Source organism: Halichoeres trimaculatus, unplaced genomic scaffold (genome assembly GCF_033239565.1).
Source record: "Halichoeres trimaculatus isolate MK-OKI-2021-1 unplaced genomic scaffold, fHalTri1.1 fHalTri1_scaffold_22, whole genome shotgun sequence".
Classification (NCBI taxonomy): Eukaryota; Metazoa; Chordata; class Actinopteri; order Labriformes; family Labridae; genus Halichoeres; species Halichoeres trimaculatus.
Window position 1 is genome coordinate 22,747,048 of NW_027437200.1, and position 18,236 is coordinate 22,765,283.

General features: G+C 40.4%; 2 protein-coding genes and 1 non-coding gene across 3 annotated transcripts in view; 2 read left to right on the forward strand and 1 right to left on the reverse strand.

Moving 5' to 3' along the window:
* Positions 1-3,499, reverse strand: part of LOC141811259 (uncharacterized) — a 6,096-nt gene extending 2,597 nt beyond the window's left edge. The window contains exons 1-3 of the mRNA XM_074699242.1: positions 2,697-3,499; positions 546-761; positions 1-401 (exon numbers count right to left, since the gene is read on the reverse strand). The exon at positions 1-401 is cut by the window's left edge and continues 640 nt beyond it. Of these exons, the coding sequence (XP_074555343.1) occupies positions 1-401; positions 546-662 (518 nt within the window). The 5' untranslated portion in view covers positions 663-761; positions 2,697-3,499. The remainder of the gene's footprint in view (positions 402-545; positions 762-2,696) is intronic.
* Positions 3,500-4,852: 1,353 nt separating this feature from the next.
* On the forward strand, positions 4,853-4,924 carry trnag-ucc (transfer RNA glycine (anticodon UCC)). The gene has a single exon. It is a non-coding gene; the product is annotated as a tRNA-Gly (tRNA).
* An 8,272-nt stretch (positions 4,925-13,196) lies between these two features.
* Positions 13,197-17,664, forward strand: LOC141784343 (cysteinyl leukotriene receptor 2-like). Its single transcript, XM_074662162.1, has 5 exons — positions 13,197-13,222; positions 15,932-16,115; positions 16,385-16,552; positions 16,629-16,796; positions 16,915-17,664. The coding sequence occupies exons 1-5, from the start codon at positions 13,216-13,218 to the stop codon at positions 17,432-17,434; spliced, it is 1,047 nt and encodes a 348-aa protein (XP_074518263.1). The 5' UTR covers positions 13,197-13,215; the 3' UTR covers positions 17,435-17,664.
* The last annotated feature ends 572 nt before the right edge of the window (positions 17,665-18,236 follow it).

Below are 18,236 nucleotides of genomic sequence, written 5' to 3' on the forward strand. Positions count from 1 at the left end.
CTCCCTGCACTGCCTCCTCCTGCTGCCACTCCACCGCCCTGGTGCATGCTGGTCCCGTGTGGGTGCGAGGAGCTCATGTGACCAGGCGTTGCCGTGGCGTGGTGGTGGTGGTGATGTGTCGCCGCTGTTGCCATGGGTTTGGGCCGGCCCCAGAACATGGCTGCCGGATGGTTCATGTTCACGTTTTCATGGCAACCCCAGGGTGCCGTCGCCATGGCGCCCAGCCTGGCAGCGGCGGGGGGGAAGATTGGGGCAGCGGCCGCCAGACGCGCGGCCAGCTTCGCAGACGGGGGAAAGTTCGTCACGTTCATGTTGACGTTAGTCTTGTAGAAGCTGGCGATGGAAGAGCGGTAACGGTCCATCTCTGAGGAGTAGTCCAGCATCGGGGCCAGACCGGACACCTGGAACAAGAACACCTGAGTGACCTCTGACCCCTCACTCTGTGTGTGTGTGAGTGAGTGTGTGTGTGTGTGTGTGTGTGAGTGAGTGTGTGTTTTAATCCACGGGAGCACCTGAGCTCTGACATCACGGTGTCTCAGACTCACCTGTCCCTGTCCGCCGTAACCATGGTGATTTGGGTGATGATGGGAAGGGGCGGAGCTTCTCTGAAGCATTGAGGAGAGGTCACTCTCCACACACACACCACTAGTCATGCCTGACATGTCCTTAAACACTCTCACACAAACACTCACTCACACACACTCACTCACACACACGGGCTCCCGCAGGAGGTTAGTTGAGTTCTCAGGACAGGTGTGTCTCTGTCAAAAAAAAGAAAGGTAAAGGTAGATCATTCTTCATGGTTTGTCTAACACTGATCTTTAGCTTAGCATCCTCAGCTAATCCAGGAGGAAGAGAATCACAGGAGGAGGAGGAAGAGTAACCAAAGAGGGGGTAAGGTAACCGAGAAAAAAAGAACAATCAAAAAAGGAAGAGTTACTAAAAAGGAAAAACCAAAGAGGAGGTAGAGAATCCCAGGAGGAGGAAGAGTAATCAAGAAGGAGGAAGAGCAAATTAGGAGGTAGAGAAATCAAGAATTTGGTACAGTGTTTGGGGAGGGGGTAGAGTAAACGAGAAAGAGGAAAAGCAATTGAAGTGAAGGTAGGGCATCTCAAAGGAAGGAAGAGAAACCAAGGTAGGGGTAAAGAAACTAGGGAGAGGAGGAAGAGAAACCGAAGAAGAGGTAGAGGAACTAAAAAGAGGAGGAAGAGTAACCGAGGAAGAGGTAGAGGAACTAAAAAAAATGAGGAAGAGGAATCGAGGAAGAGGTAGAGGAACCAAAAAGGGGAGGAAGAGCAACCAAGGAAGAGGAAGAAAAACTAAAAAAAGGAGGAAGAAAAACCAAGGAAGAGATAGAGGAACTAAAAAGAGGAGGAAGATCAATCCAGGAAGAGGTAGAGGAACTAAAAATAAGAGGAAGAGCAACCTAGGAAGAGGAGGAAGAACTAAAAAAAGGAGGAAGAAAAACCAAGGAAGAGGTAGAGGAACTAAGAAGAGGAGGATGAAGAGAGACCAAGAATATGTGGAAGGGTATAAGGTAGAGAATTCAGGATCGGAAGTAAAGTAACTACAAATGTGGAATAGTAACTGAAGGGAAGGTAGAGCATTCCAGGAAGACAAGGAGTATTCAATAAGAAGGAAGGAGGGAGAAAACGAGCATGAGGTAGAGTATCAGAGGAAGAGAAAGAGTAACTGAAAGTAAGGAGGAGGTAGAGTATCCAGGAAGGAGGTAGAGTATCCAAGGAAGAGTTAAAATAACTGAAGAGGAGACAGGGTAACTAAAGGGATGGTCAAACATCTCAGGAGGAAGCGTTATCCAGGAAAGCCAAGAGAAATCTGAATGAGGTAGAGCAACCGAGAAGAAGGTAGAGCAACCAAGGTTTAGGATGAGTCACTCAGGAGGCAGAAGAGGAGGAGGAAGAGTAACAGGTAGGGTAATCTTTAAATCAAAAAGCCGCACAGAAGGTTTTTTAAGTTTTCATTAAAGTTTGGTTGAACTTTGACCCCGAACACCAGACGTCCAAAACCTGCGTCCACAGCCCGATGAGGAGAGGACACACACTGACACACACAGAAATCTGACTGAAGGACAGTGTCTGCTTTCTGTGAAGGTGTGTGTCCCAAACACACTGAAAAACAGATGTGTGAATGAGTGGGGAATGTGTGTGTAAGTGTGTGTAAGTGTGTGTGTGTGTTGCTCAAAATGTGTGCAGCCTCCTGAAGAGAACGCGAGTGTGTCTGTGTGTGCTGTACTGAGTGTGTGTGTGTGAGTGCGTGCACAGCTAGTGCGAAGTGTGTGCGCGTGTGTCAGTGTGTGTGTCAGTGTGTGTGTGTGTAACACCCCCTCCTCCCTCCCTCGAGGCGTAACTAATTACCCTGTCTGGTCAACGGGCCGGCGCGAGCTTCGACAGAAGGTCACGGTGGCCACCGGCCGCGAGGGGAAAACGGCTCTCCCACGCGACACATTAACCCCCCTCCCCTCCTCCTCCTCCTCCTCCTCCTCCCCTCAGGCACAGAGTGAGGAAGGCGAAGAGGAGGAGGAGGGAGGGAGGAGGGGAAGGAGGGAGGGAAGGGGGTCAATCAGAAAAAAAAAGGCAGACCCGATAACAAGCGATAAATATCGTGAACACAGCATGCAGTCCGACAGAGAGGAGGAGAAAACCAGAAGATGGACGGCGCGTGCTGCTGCTACTTACCGAGCCCGCCAGGAGGAAGAGGAGGAGGAGGAGGAGGAGGAGGGGGAGGAAGAGGGTGATGAGGAGAAAAGGAGGAAGGAGGAGAAGAGGAGGAAGAAGAAGAAGAAGACCGTCTGGGAATTAGCCCGCCACGGATCATGGCTGGCGGGGAAGGAGATGGAGAGAAAGAGAGGAGGGGAGGAGGGGGGAGACAGGAGCACCGGGAGGGATTTGTCGGTCTGTCGGTACGGAGGAGAGAGGGAGGAGGAGATGGAGGGGGGAGGGGGGGGTGCACAGGGGGTGGGGGGTAACGGATAACGGGGGGCGGATGGATAATCACCTGGGCTTGGCACGAGCGAGCGCGAGGCGGGGAGAGATGGGGAGGCGAGGGGGAGGGAGGGAGGGGAGGGTGTTAAATTAGCAGGTCGAGGCGAGGAGGAAGCGGCTCCGCGGAGACCCTGCAGGGGCGGGAAAGAGACGAGCTCGAGGAAAGAAAAAACACAGCACCCTGGGAAGAAAGGAGGAAGGAGGGGTGTGATGAATAATGGCGGAGGTTATGAACGGATACGTGCGTCGTCGGCTGAGTGAGGAGGGGGGAGGAGTGTGTGTGTGGGGGGGTACATGCTGCGTCGATGTCTGCTAACAGACAGGGGAGGGTGTGTGTGTGTAACTGTGTGTGTGTGTAACTGTGTGTGGCTGTGTGTGAGACGGCTCGTGCCCTCCGCCGTGTCTCCCGCTGTCGGCGGCGCCCGTGGCGGCAGGCAGCGCGCGGTGTGAGCTGTCTGATTGGCGCTGAGGCGAAGCGCGAGGAAAACAGAAGGCGTGAGAGCCGGCTGCTGATTGGCTGCTGCTCAGGGAGAGAGAGAGGGACTCAGAAAGAGGGAGAGACTACTAGCAGACATTAGGAAAGCGAGAGTTTGTTTCAGTAGCAATAAAATCTGATAAAATGATTAAAAAAAATCTGCTTCAGATTTTTTTTTTCCAACATATCAAACATTATAAAAATAAAAATAAAAAAAATTATCATATAAATTAAATGGAAGTTGTTTTTATTATAATAATTTTTACAAAAGATTAAGTTATTATAATTTTTATTGAATTAAAAAAAATAAACAAAAAACTTTTAATTATGTTAAATTAAAAAAATAATAATAAAAAGTGTTAGGTTATTTTTTTAGACTGCTATACAACTGACACAAAATGCTAAAGCTAGTTAAAGACAGTGAACATTTCTACCTCCCACTATTCCTTAATTCCACTATTATAAAATCAAACAACTTATTCTATTTAAAAATAATGATAATAATAATGTTCAAAGTCACTTCCACACTGCACTGATTTTTTTATTTTTATTTTGGGAATCTCGGTTTAATTTGAAAGGAATCATAAGAAGATGTGTTTCTGTTGAAGATTATACAATAATGCCTGTATATAGATATATGAATTTATTTAAAAAAAAATCACTTTCATAAGAAAAGTTTATTTATTAAATATATGTACAGTTGTTTTTATATTTTGTTTATAGGTATGCTACTTTCTCCCCTTACACTTCAGGATCTTCGACTTGTTGACTTGTTTAAAGGTGTTCTTATTTTTATGGTAACCTTATTTGAAAAAAAAAAGAAAAAGAAAAAAGAAAAAAGAAAGAAAGAAAAACGACTGTTACCTGTTGTAAGTAAAGAGCTGGACTCGTGGAAAATAAAGGTAAAGGTGAGAGTCAGACCCGTACCCACAGGTCCACAGTCCTAACAGAACTCCAGTTTATAAAACGAACACAGTTCGCCATCTAGCGGCTAAAACAGGAAGTACGTCGCTTCCAAACGGTCACCATGCAGGTTTCTGTCCTGCTTTGTTTTAGTGTAAATGTTCGCTGCTTTAACAGCTACATCGACCAGACATTTACCTTTAACCTCATGCTGTTTCTCTTCGGACTTCCTGACCCTGATACAAATCTCACCTCGCTGAAAGCTCAAACTGATGCGGGTATGATCCATTAGCTCCGTTAGCCTGGGCTGTTAGCTGTTAGCTTATCGAACGACATAAACCAGCGCCGTTTACTGACCGTTAACTGCTTCAAACGTCCCGGGATACATGTGATAGGTCCTCAGCGTTACGTGGACCGTCCAATAATTTAATAATGTTAGGATATAAAGGAAAATGACTCCTCCGGTGTGCATGCGTTGGTGGTATAGTGGTTAGCATAGCTGCCTTCCAAGCAGTTGACCCGGGTTCGATTCCCGGCCAACGCAAAAGTTTTTCGTCGCCAGGATCGTTTCCATGCTCCGCCGAGGGCCCAGCGTTTAGAATTATCTATTATTTTATTAAATAATTGTAAATAAACTTATTTGTGAAGCGGAGCGTCGAAACACGAGCTGTCTTTACCCTTCTATCGCACGCCTTTGGCCCCTGGCTGCTCCGTCGACAACTGTTAAGTTATAATACATCCCAGAATCCCTTGCAACTTGTGAAAGCTGTTTACCAATGTTTGTATATTTTTTAAAAAATATAATGTAAGCGAATACACTTCTGTTTTTTATGGTTCGTCATAAATAACAAAAAAAAGACACGAAAACAACAACACATAAGATTTTTTTTTTTTAAATGAAAAGTAAAGTATTAACCAAAAAAAAAAAAAAAAAAAATCAACTAAAATTTAAAAGCAATATTATACAATTGAATAAATAAGGAATGACAACCATAACATTAAACACAACAAACAATAAAAGAATTTCAACCATAGTAACTGTTAATATTAAATAATTCAAGAATAACAACAACAAGCACAAAAACAAGGATTACAATATTTGAATTTATAGATAACACTAAAACAAAAACAATGACAATTAAATAAAATAAATAATGAACATATAAATAAAAAAAAACAACCAGAGCAAAAATAACAAAAAAAAAACAACCAGAGCAAAATTCATAACAAAAGTTAAATAAAAAAAAAGTAAATTAAAAAAATAATTTAAAAAAAGTAGAAGAAGTAGATGTGTGGATCCTGCATGTTTTTATTCAATAATGAACATATAAAATCAATAAATGGACATATAATTAATAAAATAAAAAACAAATAAATAAATAAATAAATAAATAAATAAAATCAATAATGAACATATAAATAAAAATAACTAACAACAATAATGAAAAAGACCAGAGCAAAAATCATCACAAAGTAAAAAGATAAATAAAAAACAATTTAAAAAAAATTAAAAGAAGAAGAAGATGTGTATGTTTTTATTCTTTATCGTTTACAATGATTGGTTTGATGGATTTAAAGGTTGAAGCTGAGACCTCAGGGATCACATGGCCTCTTACAGTTTGGCAGTTTCCCTGCTCGGTGCAGGAACAGCAGAGGGGGCAGCAGACTGCTGGGCAGAGAGGAGACAAAGACTGAAGACTCCCCCAAACACCTGACAGCTGTGGACGGTGAGGACCGAAGTGAAACAGCGATCACGTTCCAGCCTAACTTCAGCCACAGCACCCCCATGATGACCAGGATGGTCTGGCTGGCTCTGCGCTTGGCCCGGTCCACCTGGTCCCTGCTGGCTTTCCCAGGCCGCGGGCGGAGGAGGACGCGGAGGGCCGAGAGGCTGCAGAAGGTCATGGAGGCCAATAAAAGGATGAGGATGGGGAGCCCAGGCAGGACGCCGTATTCAGGGCGTAATATGAGCAGGAGCAGGAGACCAGCGCCCCCTGAGGACAACAACCAAACACAACCCATGCTGATGTTCCTGATCCTGACCCCGCCCACTTTTTTCAGGCCCAGGTAGGTGACTGGGTGAACAACTGCGAGGTAGCGCTCCACACAGGTGAGGATGGGAGTGAGTGTCTGTCCAAGCCAGCTAAACACGCCCAGGTACTGCACAAAGAGCTGCACGCCATAACGACCCGTGGTCCAGGGCTGCACGCCAAAACGACCTGTGGTGCAGGCGTAGAGAACGTACGACAGGACTGCGAGCAGCTCGATGACAGCCAGGTTGTAGGTGAAGAAGTCAGAGGGACTCACGGCTTCTGCTGCTGACACCGAACGCCGCCGCCACCACCTCTGGATGCCCAGGTACAGGACGAAAACAGAGGGAGGGAGGACAGAGAGGATGAAGGTGAAGACGCAGGAGTAGAAAATGTACCCGCCCGCCACGAACTGAAAACAGGCGCTCCTGAGGGTCAGGTCTGTGAGGCTGGAGAGGTTCTGGAGGTTAGCAGACATCTTTCACCTGAAGAGGAGGAGGAGACAGGGATGATGATGTAGAGGGAGCTACAACCATCATCACCTGAGTTCATGAAGAAAGGATCAGACTCACCTCACCCCTGGTCCCTGTGCGTCTCTGAGGTCCCTGACTGACCGTCACTGTACGACTCTTTATTTATACTAAACTACAAAACCAACACCTGTCACTCACTCTGTGTTTCATGGACGAACCATGGAAATGATTTCTGCCACCATGTAAACAGCACATGTGGACGTGACGCCTGATAAAAATGATCTGTTCGACAAGACTCAGCACGCTGACATGATTAAGACCCTGTATCAAATTAAAAACAAAGACAGAGACCTTTAAAAACATCCTTAAAACATTTTAAAACACAGGTAAAATAAGTATAGAGACTCATGGAAATTTACTCAGAGAAAAAAAACTGAACCAAAGCTTCCTGAAACTTCCTCAAAGACAAAACTACAACAAAGATTTTAAACTAACCCAAAAAGCTCAACCAACAACAGAGATTTAAAACTAAACCACAGACTGATAAACTACAACAAAGATTTTAAACTAACCCAAAAAGCTCAACCAACATCAGAGAATGAAAACTAAACCACAGACTAACAAACTACAACAAAGATATTATACTAATAGACTTTACACAACAGTGCTTTTAAACTTAAAACAAATTTTAAATGAAAATAGACTAAAAACAACAATGATTTCAAAGTAAAACAAAGACCTGAAACTACGACAAAGAGTTTAAACTACAACAAAGTGTTCAAACAAAAAAGAAAGACTTTTAACTACAACCAAAATTACACCAAAACAAAAAGGACTTTTAACTTCAACAAAGACTTTAGATTTAAAAGAAGACGTTACAACAACATGATGTCAAACTTCCTAAAAATACAATAAACTGAAACAAAGATTTTAAAATTTGATCAAATATCTTAAAAGACTTCAAACTTTATAAAAGACTTGACCAAACAAAAATACCCCCAACTACAACAGAGATTTTGAACTAAAAAGAAAGACTAAAAATTATAACACAAATTTTAAACTAAAGAAAACCTGAAACTACGACAGAGGTTGTAAATTTTAACTAAGTCTTCAAACTTAAAAGAATTTTAACTACAACAAACATGACAACAAAACAAAAAATACTTTTAACTTCAGTAAAGACTTTAAAAATAAAAGAAGACTTTACAACAACATGATGTCAAACTTCTCTTAATACAATAAACTGACACAAAGATTTTAAAGTAACCCAAAAAGCTTAACCAACAACAGAGATTTAAAACTAAACCACAGACTAATAAACGACAACAAAAATTTTAAACTAAAACAACTATAAAGACTTTAAACTTTATGGAAGACTTTACAGAACAAAAATACCCCAAACTACAACAGAGATGTTGAGCTAAAAAGAAAGACTAAAAATTACAACGCAAATTTTAAACAACAGAAGAATTGAAACTACGACAGAGATTTTAAACTACAACGAAGACTTCAAACTTAAAAGAAAGACTTTGCAACATGATTTCAAACTTCTTTGAATTTGATAAACTAAAACCAAGATTTGAAATTAAAACAAATACTTTAAACTACAAAGACCTGAACTCCATTAAAGACTTGATAGTATATCAATACCCCAAACTCCAACAAAGCCTTTAGACTACAATGTTAAAGTTAAGGAATATTTAAACTACAATACAATTTAAAAACTGAAAAAACACTTAAAACCCCAACAAAGACTTTTAACAACCACAAAGATTTTAAATTACAGCAAAGATCCTCAACCACCTCAAAGAATCTAATCTGCTTCAAAGATTTTTTTACTTCAACTGGGAATTAAAACTTAAATATTTTCTTAAAACAACAACAAAGACTCTAAACCTCAACGAAGATATAAACTACAGCAAAGACAGTGAACTACAAGAGACATAAATAAAGACCTTCAACTCCAACAGAGATTTCAAAGATCAACAGAGATTTCTAAAGTTAACAAAGATTATAAACCTCTACAAAGACCATGTTTCCATGTTTTTGTTTTTGCTGCAGTGAAATCAAAACCTCATGCTTAGGTCAGATTTTCCAACCTCACCTCTGGTTTCTCTACCTGAAGGCGAACGATGCAAAAACCCGGCTGCTTTGACTGAACGATGAATCAGTTTATGCAAATATCACACTGCGGACATCTGTCACTGTCAAACACACACGTTTAACATAAACACACACACACACACACTTGTCTCTGATAGATATGATGAAGCTGACCTCTGAGCAGACAGATGGAGCGCCACACACTGATGATGATGATGATGATAATGATGAGGTGGGTGAAGGATCAATTATGGTTTATACATTTGACGATTTTAAACTGTTGTTTTCTTTCCATTCATTTCTGTTTAAAAACAAAACAAACAAAAATGTTCAAAGATATTTTTTCAAACTTTTTTTTAGTTTGAACTTAGTTTGAACCAAATCTCCTTTATAGAATTCTTTTTATCTTAATGATCATAAACATGTTTATATATTATGTTTTCCCTCTTTTATAACAAAATCTCTGAAAGTAAATTCTGTTTTGTTGTTGTTGTTGTTGTTGTTGTTGTTGTTGTTTTTAACTAAAAAAAAGGCTTCATTAGTTATAATCAAATTTTTTAAAATTACTTTTTATCCATTATTTACAAATGCTCCATTTTTTTGACTGTCTGACTTACTCAGCCTCACCACTAGAGGTCACCACTGAACCACCAACTGCACGACTCCTTGAGTTTGGCATTTTAGGATGAAAGGCAAAATTAATGTTCCTTTTGTATTATTATTATTATTATTATTATTATTATTATTATTATTAATATATTTTATTTTTCTTTTTTCTTTTTAATATTTTTTATTTATTACATTTTTATTTGATTTGATTTTTTTTCTTTTAAATATTTTTTTATTTACTATTTCTTTATAACAAATGTAGAAAAAAAACATGGGTTCATCTTGACATTTTAGTTATTAATATGCAACAAGATTACCAAATAGAGTATTTAACATGAATCAGCTTTGAAGATACAGGGACAGTACAATAGCATATAAGTTAAATCAAAAGTAAATAAAAAATTAATACAATTAAGCAAGGTTAAAAAATGTAGGCTGAATTTGAAGACTGTCACACGGTTACGTCGCAGGGATGGGTTGAAGACCGACGAATCCGGCCTCCTTTTCGGTGCCACAAAGGACGTAAATCTTCTTCTTATCAAATAAAGATATGTTCATAAATGTTAATTCTCTGGGGAAAGAAAAACTTGGTGTTTTTTTATTTATCATTTTTTTACAGGGATTTCAAAAAATACATTAAATCGTTTCGACAGACCTCTGCAGATCAGACCGTCTCAGTTCAGTTCGGCCTTTGCGATCTACGCAGGCTACGAAGGCCGGGTAGGGCAGGCTGCAGCCCCTGAATTGAGACACAGCCATAGACCCACGCAAACAGTGTTAGCGCCATGCATTGTGGGAAACAGTTTGCCAGGTAGACTGGTCCGAAAGAAATTTTTCTGGATGGGTAGGACATCCGGGGAACTTGAAAGTTTTCACGTATCGACCACTACAGACTGGATTTCAGCCGAACCAGGAGGCAGGGTTAGTTGCTGGTGCAGGAGGTGGTTTGGAAAACAGCCTGTGTTTCTGGTGCCATAAGTGACCATATATGGGAAAGGGGGAGGAGCCAAAGATAAGTGAACAAACACGACTATGTGATGCTAGTTTTAGCGCTTAAAACTCGAGCTAGCAACAAACTTTAAACAACAACAAAGATTCATTCCCTGATGGTTTTTCTTCTCGTCCTCCAGCAGATCAGACACGACGTTCAACTCTTCTTCATCGCCTCCCCCTCCTCCTCACTCCTCCTCTAACTCCTCCATCTCCCATTTTGAGTTCTGTTTGTGGGACAAGACCAGCAGCACCATCTTTTTCTCGTACCCCGTCTTCGGACTCCTCCTCCTCCTCCCCATCTTCATCCTCGTCCTCCACATCGGATACCGTCGATGGAGGAAGCAGGGCTCGGCGAGCCACAGCGACGTCCTGACGTACCACATAGTCAGCATCGAGATCATCGGGCTGCTGGGGTGCGTCCTGTACTCCTGCGGTGCCTTTGCTGGCGAGGGTGGCGTTCTGAAGGCCGGGATATACCTGTACTCCATCACTGTACCTGGACAGACTCTGTTTCACGTCCTCACCTGTTTGGACCGCTTCCTGGCTGTGGTCTGCCCCGTCACTTACAGGAGTCTGAGACAGGGGATGGGGGTCAGGATCAGGAACGTGTGCTCGGCGTGTGTGTGGGTGTTTTGTCTGTCGGGGATGAGTGTGATCGAGGAAATGATGACGAGTTCTCGCAGCGTCCTGGCTTTCAGCTTCTGGGTCGTCTCTCTGGTCTTCATCTCTTTCTACAGCCTCTCCGTGCTCTGCGTTCTGATTCGTCCGGGGCCTGGGGACGGGAAGCGAGCCGACCCATCAAAGCAGCGAGCTGTTAACACCATCGTGGTCATCCTGTGTATCCTGGTGATGAGGTGCCTGGGGTTCCTGGTGGCCTGCGGGGTCTTCTCCCTGTCAGATCTGAGGCTGCAGGTCAGGTGTTACGTCATCATGTCGTTCTGCTGGTTCTCCGTGCCCAGCAGCCTGGTTCTGCCCCTGATGTTCCTCCACAGAGCGGGGAAGCTACGCTGCAGGAACCAACAGCCGGGGTCAGGATGAGCTCTCGGTGAGACTGAAGCTCTCTGAGCTTTAACAGACTTGATTCCTCTCATACCGCTCTGCCTGGATCTGTCCGGGGTCGACTCGGTGCTTTCTTTAGAGTTGTTTGTTTTACTCAAGACGGGTTGCATGCGCTCTGGGGTGTTCTGGGGTGGGGGGTTGGCGGGCTCGGTGGATGGTCCTCAACAGATAAGTGGGGACTCTCACATCATACTAAACTCAATTCATAAGAAAAATAAACATATAAATCTATAATTTAAAAGAATGTGTGTATCATTGTCAATAAATACTGATATTATCGCCCCTACAAAACTATTATTTTCATTGTAACTATGTTCCTAATATATGTTATTTATATTCTAATATTAATTATAAAAAATGAATAATAACAATGATAATAATAATAATATAAATGATAATGATAATAATCATTATTTTATTTATTATTATTATTATTATTTATTATTATAATTACTAAAAAAATAAAAAATTCTGTTTTTATATACTTTTTATTATTAACCTTTTTTATTATTTAACTCAAATTATTATTTTATATATATATAAATATATATATATATATATATATATATATATATATATATATATATATATATATATATATATATATATATATGTACATATTTTATAGGATGTGTGTATCAGTGTCAATAGATACTGATACAATCGCACCAAAAATAAAACAAAACTATTATTTTCATTGTCACTTTATTCCTAATAACTGTTATTTATATTATTACTCTTATTATAAAAATAATAATAATAATAATAATAATATTAATATTAATAATAATAATAATAATAATTGTTATTATTATCATCATTATTATTATTAATATTATTACTATCATCTTTTCATGTTTATTTAGTATAAAAATCTACTATTATTTTTATTATTATAATAATTATAAATAAAATTTTCTGTGTTGTTTTATATACTTTTTCATTATCAACCTTTTCAAAGCGTCTTTGAAAACCTAGAAAAGCGTTCTATAAATTAAATGTATCATTATTATCATTATCATTATTATTTTTATTATTGTTATTATTATTATTTCTTTTTAAATGTTCGTCCAATCAACTCATTGTTCACAATTTGTTTGTCTGTCAATGTCAGTGTTCTGTCTTGTTGCTCATAAAAATTAAAAAAAAAAAAAACATTTTCTTGTTGGATAAAAGTAATCCAAAAAACAAACAACAACAACAAAACAAAACAAAACAAAACAAAAAAAAAAGAAAAAAGGAGAACTGTTTGTTTTATAATCTTGGTTCTTGTAAAAGTTTATTTGTTTTACTGTAGACCTCTCTATCTCATTTTGCCAATAATAAAAGAAGTTAAACAAAAAGTTTCCTTGTGTCACTGCTCATAAACTAAGAGGAGGCAGAGTGTTTTGGCTGTCTGCCTATGTGTGTGTGTGTGTGTGTGTGTGTGTGTGTGTGTGTGTGTGTGTGTGTGTGTACTCACTTCCATGGAACTCCCACTGAGCACAAACACACCCACTTAAAGCCTCTGAGGAGATTTGAATAGTGAACAGTCGAGCTGAGACACAGCGAACGGACGAGCCGACAAGATGAACGGTGAGTCACAAAACTTTTATGAAACAATAAACTTTATCAATAAACTGAAATTATTAACTGTAACAATCAAGTTATGCTTCAATTAGAAACAGAAACTTAATCATGCCCATAAATGGAAATTGTAAATTTATCCTTTATTACTGATGTTATAAACTCTGTGAAGCTCGAATGTTTCCATGAGTCAAAGTTGATATTTGAACCTCTTGTTTGATTGATCTGGTTGTTCCTTTGTCCTGTATTTATCTAAAATTAAACTTTGTTGGAGTTTGTGTGTTTGCTTCCTGATAACAACAAAGAAGTTTCTGTTCATTGTTTTAAAAAATTTGGACCTAATCCATCACAACGTAGTGACTAACCTGTTCCATTCTTTCCATTTTTCACCTGGAACCAGTTTTCATGTTTTTATAGATTCTTATTTGTGTCACCTGCTCGGAAACAAAACAAGAAAGAATTTAAACAGAGCTCCTGGTTTGAGACAGATGGTATCACCAGCTGAAGGATTAACTAATGAAACCATGAGAGGAGGAGGAAACACAACTATGAAGATGATTTTTTTCAACCATGAGGGGACAGAAATGTCCACAGGGACAGTATTTGTTTACATGAGGAGAAATATTTTACACAAATAGACAAGTTGGTCCACATGAGGGCAAAGAATGTGTGCAAAGAGTCAACGTTTGTCCACAAAACAAGATTCTTTCAACAAAAAGAAGAGTTATATGTTAATGAATAAAGAAAAAAAAAAAAGTAATCAGAGAGAAAAATGTCGATTCAGAGACAAATATGTCCATAAGATCACCTGTATGCCCAAAAAGGCACAAAAAGACAAAATGTGTCCAAAAGGGACAAATACTTTCACCAGAAGAGACAAATGTGTCCTCAAAAATTAAAAATGAAAAGACAAAAAAATGTCATAAAAGAAACAAAAATACAGGAAAGGGACCAATGTCATCTAAGGGAGAAAAATGTCTAAAGATACAAATAAAATATCCAAAAGCGACAAAACACAGAATGTAATAGAATAGAAAAGAAAATAGCTTTCCGCTGTCCTCTCTACTTTACAATTAAAGGCATATAAGCCCAAAAACTAACTTTATAAAGAAAATTCCTCGCCTCCCTGTCTTCAGCTCGTGGAGAACACCAGCCCTAGCACCGGTTAGCATGGACATGCTACAGGTTGCTAACAGATGAAATCTCATGTGTAAACAATGTAAGCAGTGCCCATATATAGGGGGGTACCGAATTAGGTACTTTGAAAGGTACCAACCAAATTCTGCCAAAAGCACCGGGTACCGATTCACGTAAAATCAAGAGGTACCATGTTTGGGTACCTAAATGCATCCTTGGGACTATGAGGGAGTGGAAGATTGGGAGATTTTCCAAACTGGACATGAAAACAGCATTACAATTTTCTATATTGAAGAATAACTATGTTAAAATGAAACAAAATTAGATTTTATTATTAAACAAATTGATATTTTTTTATCACATGAACACAAAAAAAGTACCAAAAATTGGTACCGCACTGGGCATCGGTACTGAATTGTTTCAAATGTGAAAGGTACCCATCCCTACCCATAGATAGGTATTTAAATTTGGAATTAATATGTTCAAAAAAGATAAAATGTGTCAAAAAGAAAAAAAGAAAAAGAAAACAAATGTGTAGACTAAGAACCAAAAAAACACAAACTGTGTTATGAAATTAAAAGAAACAGCACAGATCTTTGCACATCCACTCCTCAGTGAGGTGTGTCTGATGACGACAAAAGAGTCCAAATTCAACAGATGAAAATGAAAATCTTGCACACTGGCCAACTTCCAGAAAGAAGAAACTTTAAAAACACAACGATTAGTTCATAGACTTTTGTCAAGCAAATGTTTGTACCAGCCAACGAAGCCATCTTTAAAAGGAGTGGCTGTGGTTCAACCAATCGCTTCTCTGCTCGTAAGAGGTTTAAAAGTTTAAATACGACCAGAATTCATTGATAAACTACAAAACATGTAAAAGGGACAATTTCAAAACATGTTGTGACTGACAACATTGATAAAAACTCAATCAGAAGGAAATATGACATGATCACTCTCATTATAGGAAAAGAGACTAAAAGAGGAACTAACACTCAGAGCCGTAAGAATCGGAAAAAACTTGCAGTATATGCTAACAAGTGTGACGGATGAAATCTCATGAGTAAATAATGTAAGCAGCGCCTTTAACTGTTTTATATGATAACCAAATAGACAAACTGTGTTTTAAAAGAAACGAAAAGGTCATCAGAGAGAGAGAAAAATGTCCAAAGATTACGAAACAAAACATGTCCACCGAGGCACAAATATAGAGCAAATGTTATGAGATAGTTAACAGTTAAAAGAAAGAAAGCAAAAAGCCAGTTAAAAGACCAAAAACACAAATCAAACTGGAGAAAAGTGACCTGCACAGAGTGAATACAGATTCCTGGTTATCTCATGGGAATCCGTTTTTGAAGGATGCTGACTAATAGTCCCTCTAAGTTTAAGGAGCTGGAAGTTATTTATAGTTAAAACAGACTTTTCTTCTGAAGATTTTCCGTCGTTGTCTGAGGCCAAGCCACAGAGTAAACTCTCTCAGTCTGATCCGTAAACACAGCGCGCTGACGGGGTCAAAGGTCACAGAAGATTCATCGTGAGGCGACACTAACGATAACAAACGACAAATATTTATACATTTTTCAGTTTGCGTGATGACCACGCCTATCACCAGCGGAAACAACACCTCTGCAGAGATGCCGACGTGTTTCCATGACGACTACGCGTTCAAGTACTGTGCCTACACCATCACCTACGTCCTGCTGTTTCCTGTGGCGTTCCTCTGCAACGTGGGAGCGCTGGTCGTCTTCTTCATGCAGAGCGGCCACAGGTAAACTGTAAACAAACACACACACACAAACACGTTTATGTTCCTTGTGAGGACTCTGTTTAATCCGTCTGATCTAACAGCCGGGCCCTGAACCGTTCTGAGGCCCACACTCCACAAAGAAGCGTTTCATGACTGAACGATTTGCATATCAACTGCTGCTGTAAACATTTACATGAACACCTGCGTGTAAACGTTCGATCGTTGAATATGAAAATCTGTTTGAGAAGACAGGAACCAACATGGCCGCCCGTCTCTCTGTCTCCATCCAGGAACTCCCCCTCCTCCGTGGTCATGATGAACCTCGCCTTATCAGACGGCGGCTTCTCCCTCACACTCCCGCTGAGATTGGCGTATTACTTCAGGGGCGGGGTCTGGGACTTCCCTGATTGGCTGTGTCGTCTGTGCGTGTACTGTTTCTATGTCAACCTGTACACAAGGTAACACACACACAGAGACACACACACACTCTCACACACACTCCATCAGTGACTTAAAGCTTCATTCCTCCCCAAGCATCCTCTTCCTCACTCTACTGAGCATGCTCCGTTGGCTCGCCGTGGCTCAGCCCCTCCGTCACCACACTCTGACCACGCCCACTCGGACCTTGCTGCTCTGCCTTGGGGTCTGGCTGTTTGTGGGTGTGTCCTCGGCTCCCTTCCTGTCCAATGGGGTGACAGAAAGGTGAGGGTGATGTTTTGACAGTTTGTACAGGGGGCAGAGTTTCCTGATGATGACTTAATCTTGTCCCTAACATCAGGTTTTCACGTCTTTGGTTAAATCTGATTTTCCATTCCTTAAGGGGCGGTAAACTTCGCTGTTTCGAGCCGCCGGACCCCCCCTCCTGGACGCGTGTCCTGATCTTAAACTACGTGGCGTTGGCGCTTGGTTTCCTCTTTCCGTTCTTCTTAATCACGGCGTGCTACAGCAAAATCATCCAACACCTGACCGCCCGCTCCAGCCTGCGCACAAACTCCGCATCCAGCCGGGCCCGCATCCGCAACAGACAGCGCTCGGTCCACCTGGTTACCATGGTAACCGCCACCTTCCTGCTCTGCTTTCTGCCCTATCACCTGATCCGAACTCTGCACCTCCACGCCGTGTGCGGCAGCTGGAGCTGCGACGTCACGGTGGCGCTGCAGCGGGCGGTGGTGGTGACGCTGTGTCTGGCGGCATCGAACAGCGTGGTCAACCCGCTGCTGTACTACTACTCAACGAGGACATTCAGGAGTAGGATGAGGGACGCTCAGTCCTCCCTGTCCCTCAGGAGGGCGTCCATCAGGTCTGGTCTGGCTCTAATGAAGAGGAGGAACACCACCTGAGACCACTGGGCCGGTCCAGACTCGTCATCACCTCCTGGGTCAACGTGCTGCGACCTGTGGACAGGTGGGTCCTGGAGTCCAGAGTAGAGACAGATAACTGAGCTGTCAGAGTCTCAGAGGGTCAGGACAGGATCCCAGCTGTCATTGGGTGAAAGGTGAAGCACTTCCTGGACTCACCAGCCTATCACAGCGCTGCCAGACACGAACAAGAATTTCAGTGTCAGCAAATGAGCGTGGTTGGACAGTAGGTGGAGCCAGAGAGCCGTGTCTGCACGGGGAGATCAGGTACAAACAAAAGATTTCACAGCCAGGGAATCAAACCGGCAAACATACTGTGAGGAGGCACAGCAGCCACTGCAGCTACTTTATGTATTTATATTTTATTTTATTTCATTTTAGTTTATTTTATTTTATTTTATCTTATTTTATTTTATCTTATTTTATCTTATCTTCTTTTATTTTATTTTATCTTCTTTTATTTTATTTTATTTTATCTTATATTATTTTATTTTATCTTATTTTATTTTATTTTATTTCATTTCATTTTATTTCATATTATTTTCTTTAATTTTATCTTATTTTATTTTATTTTATTTTATTTAACATGACTTTACATGGTTTACATTACAGTACTCTACTTTTACTTAACTTTATTCAACTTTACTTTTTAAATTAATTTATTCTATTTATCTTTATCTTTTCTTGTTTAACTCACATTTTCTTTTCTTTAATTTATCTGAATGTATTTTGCTTATTTTATTCAACTTTATTTAACTTGTCTTTTGTTCTATTTTACTAAAAT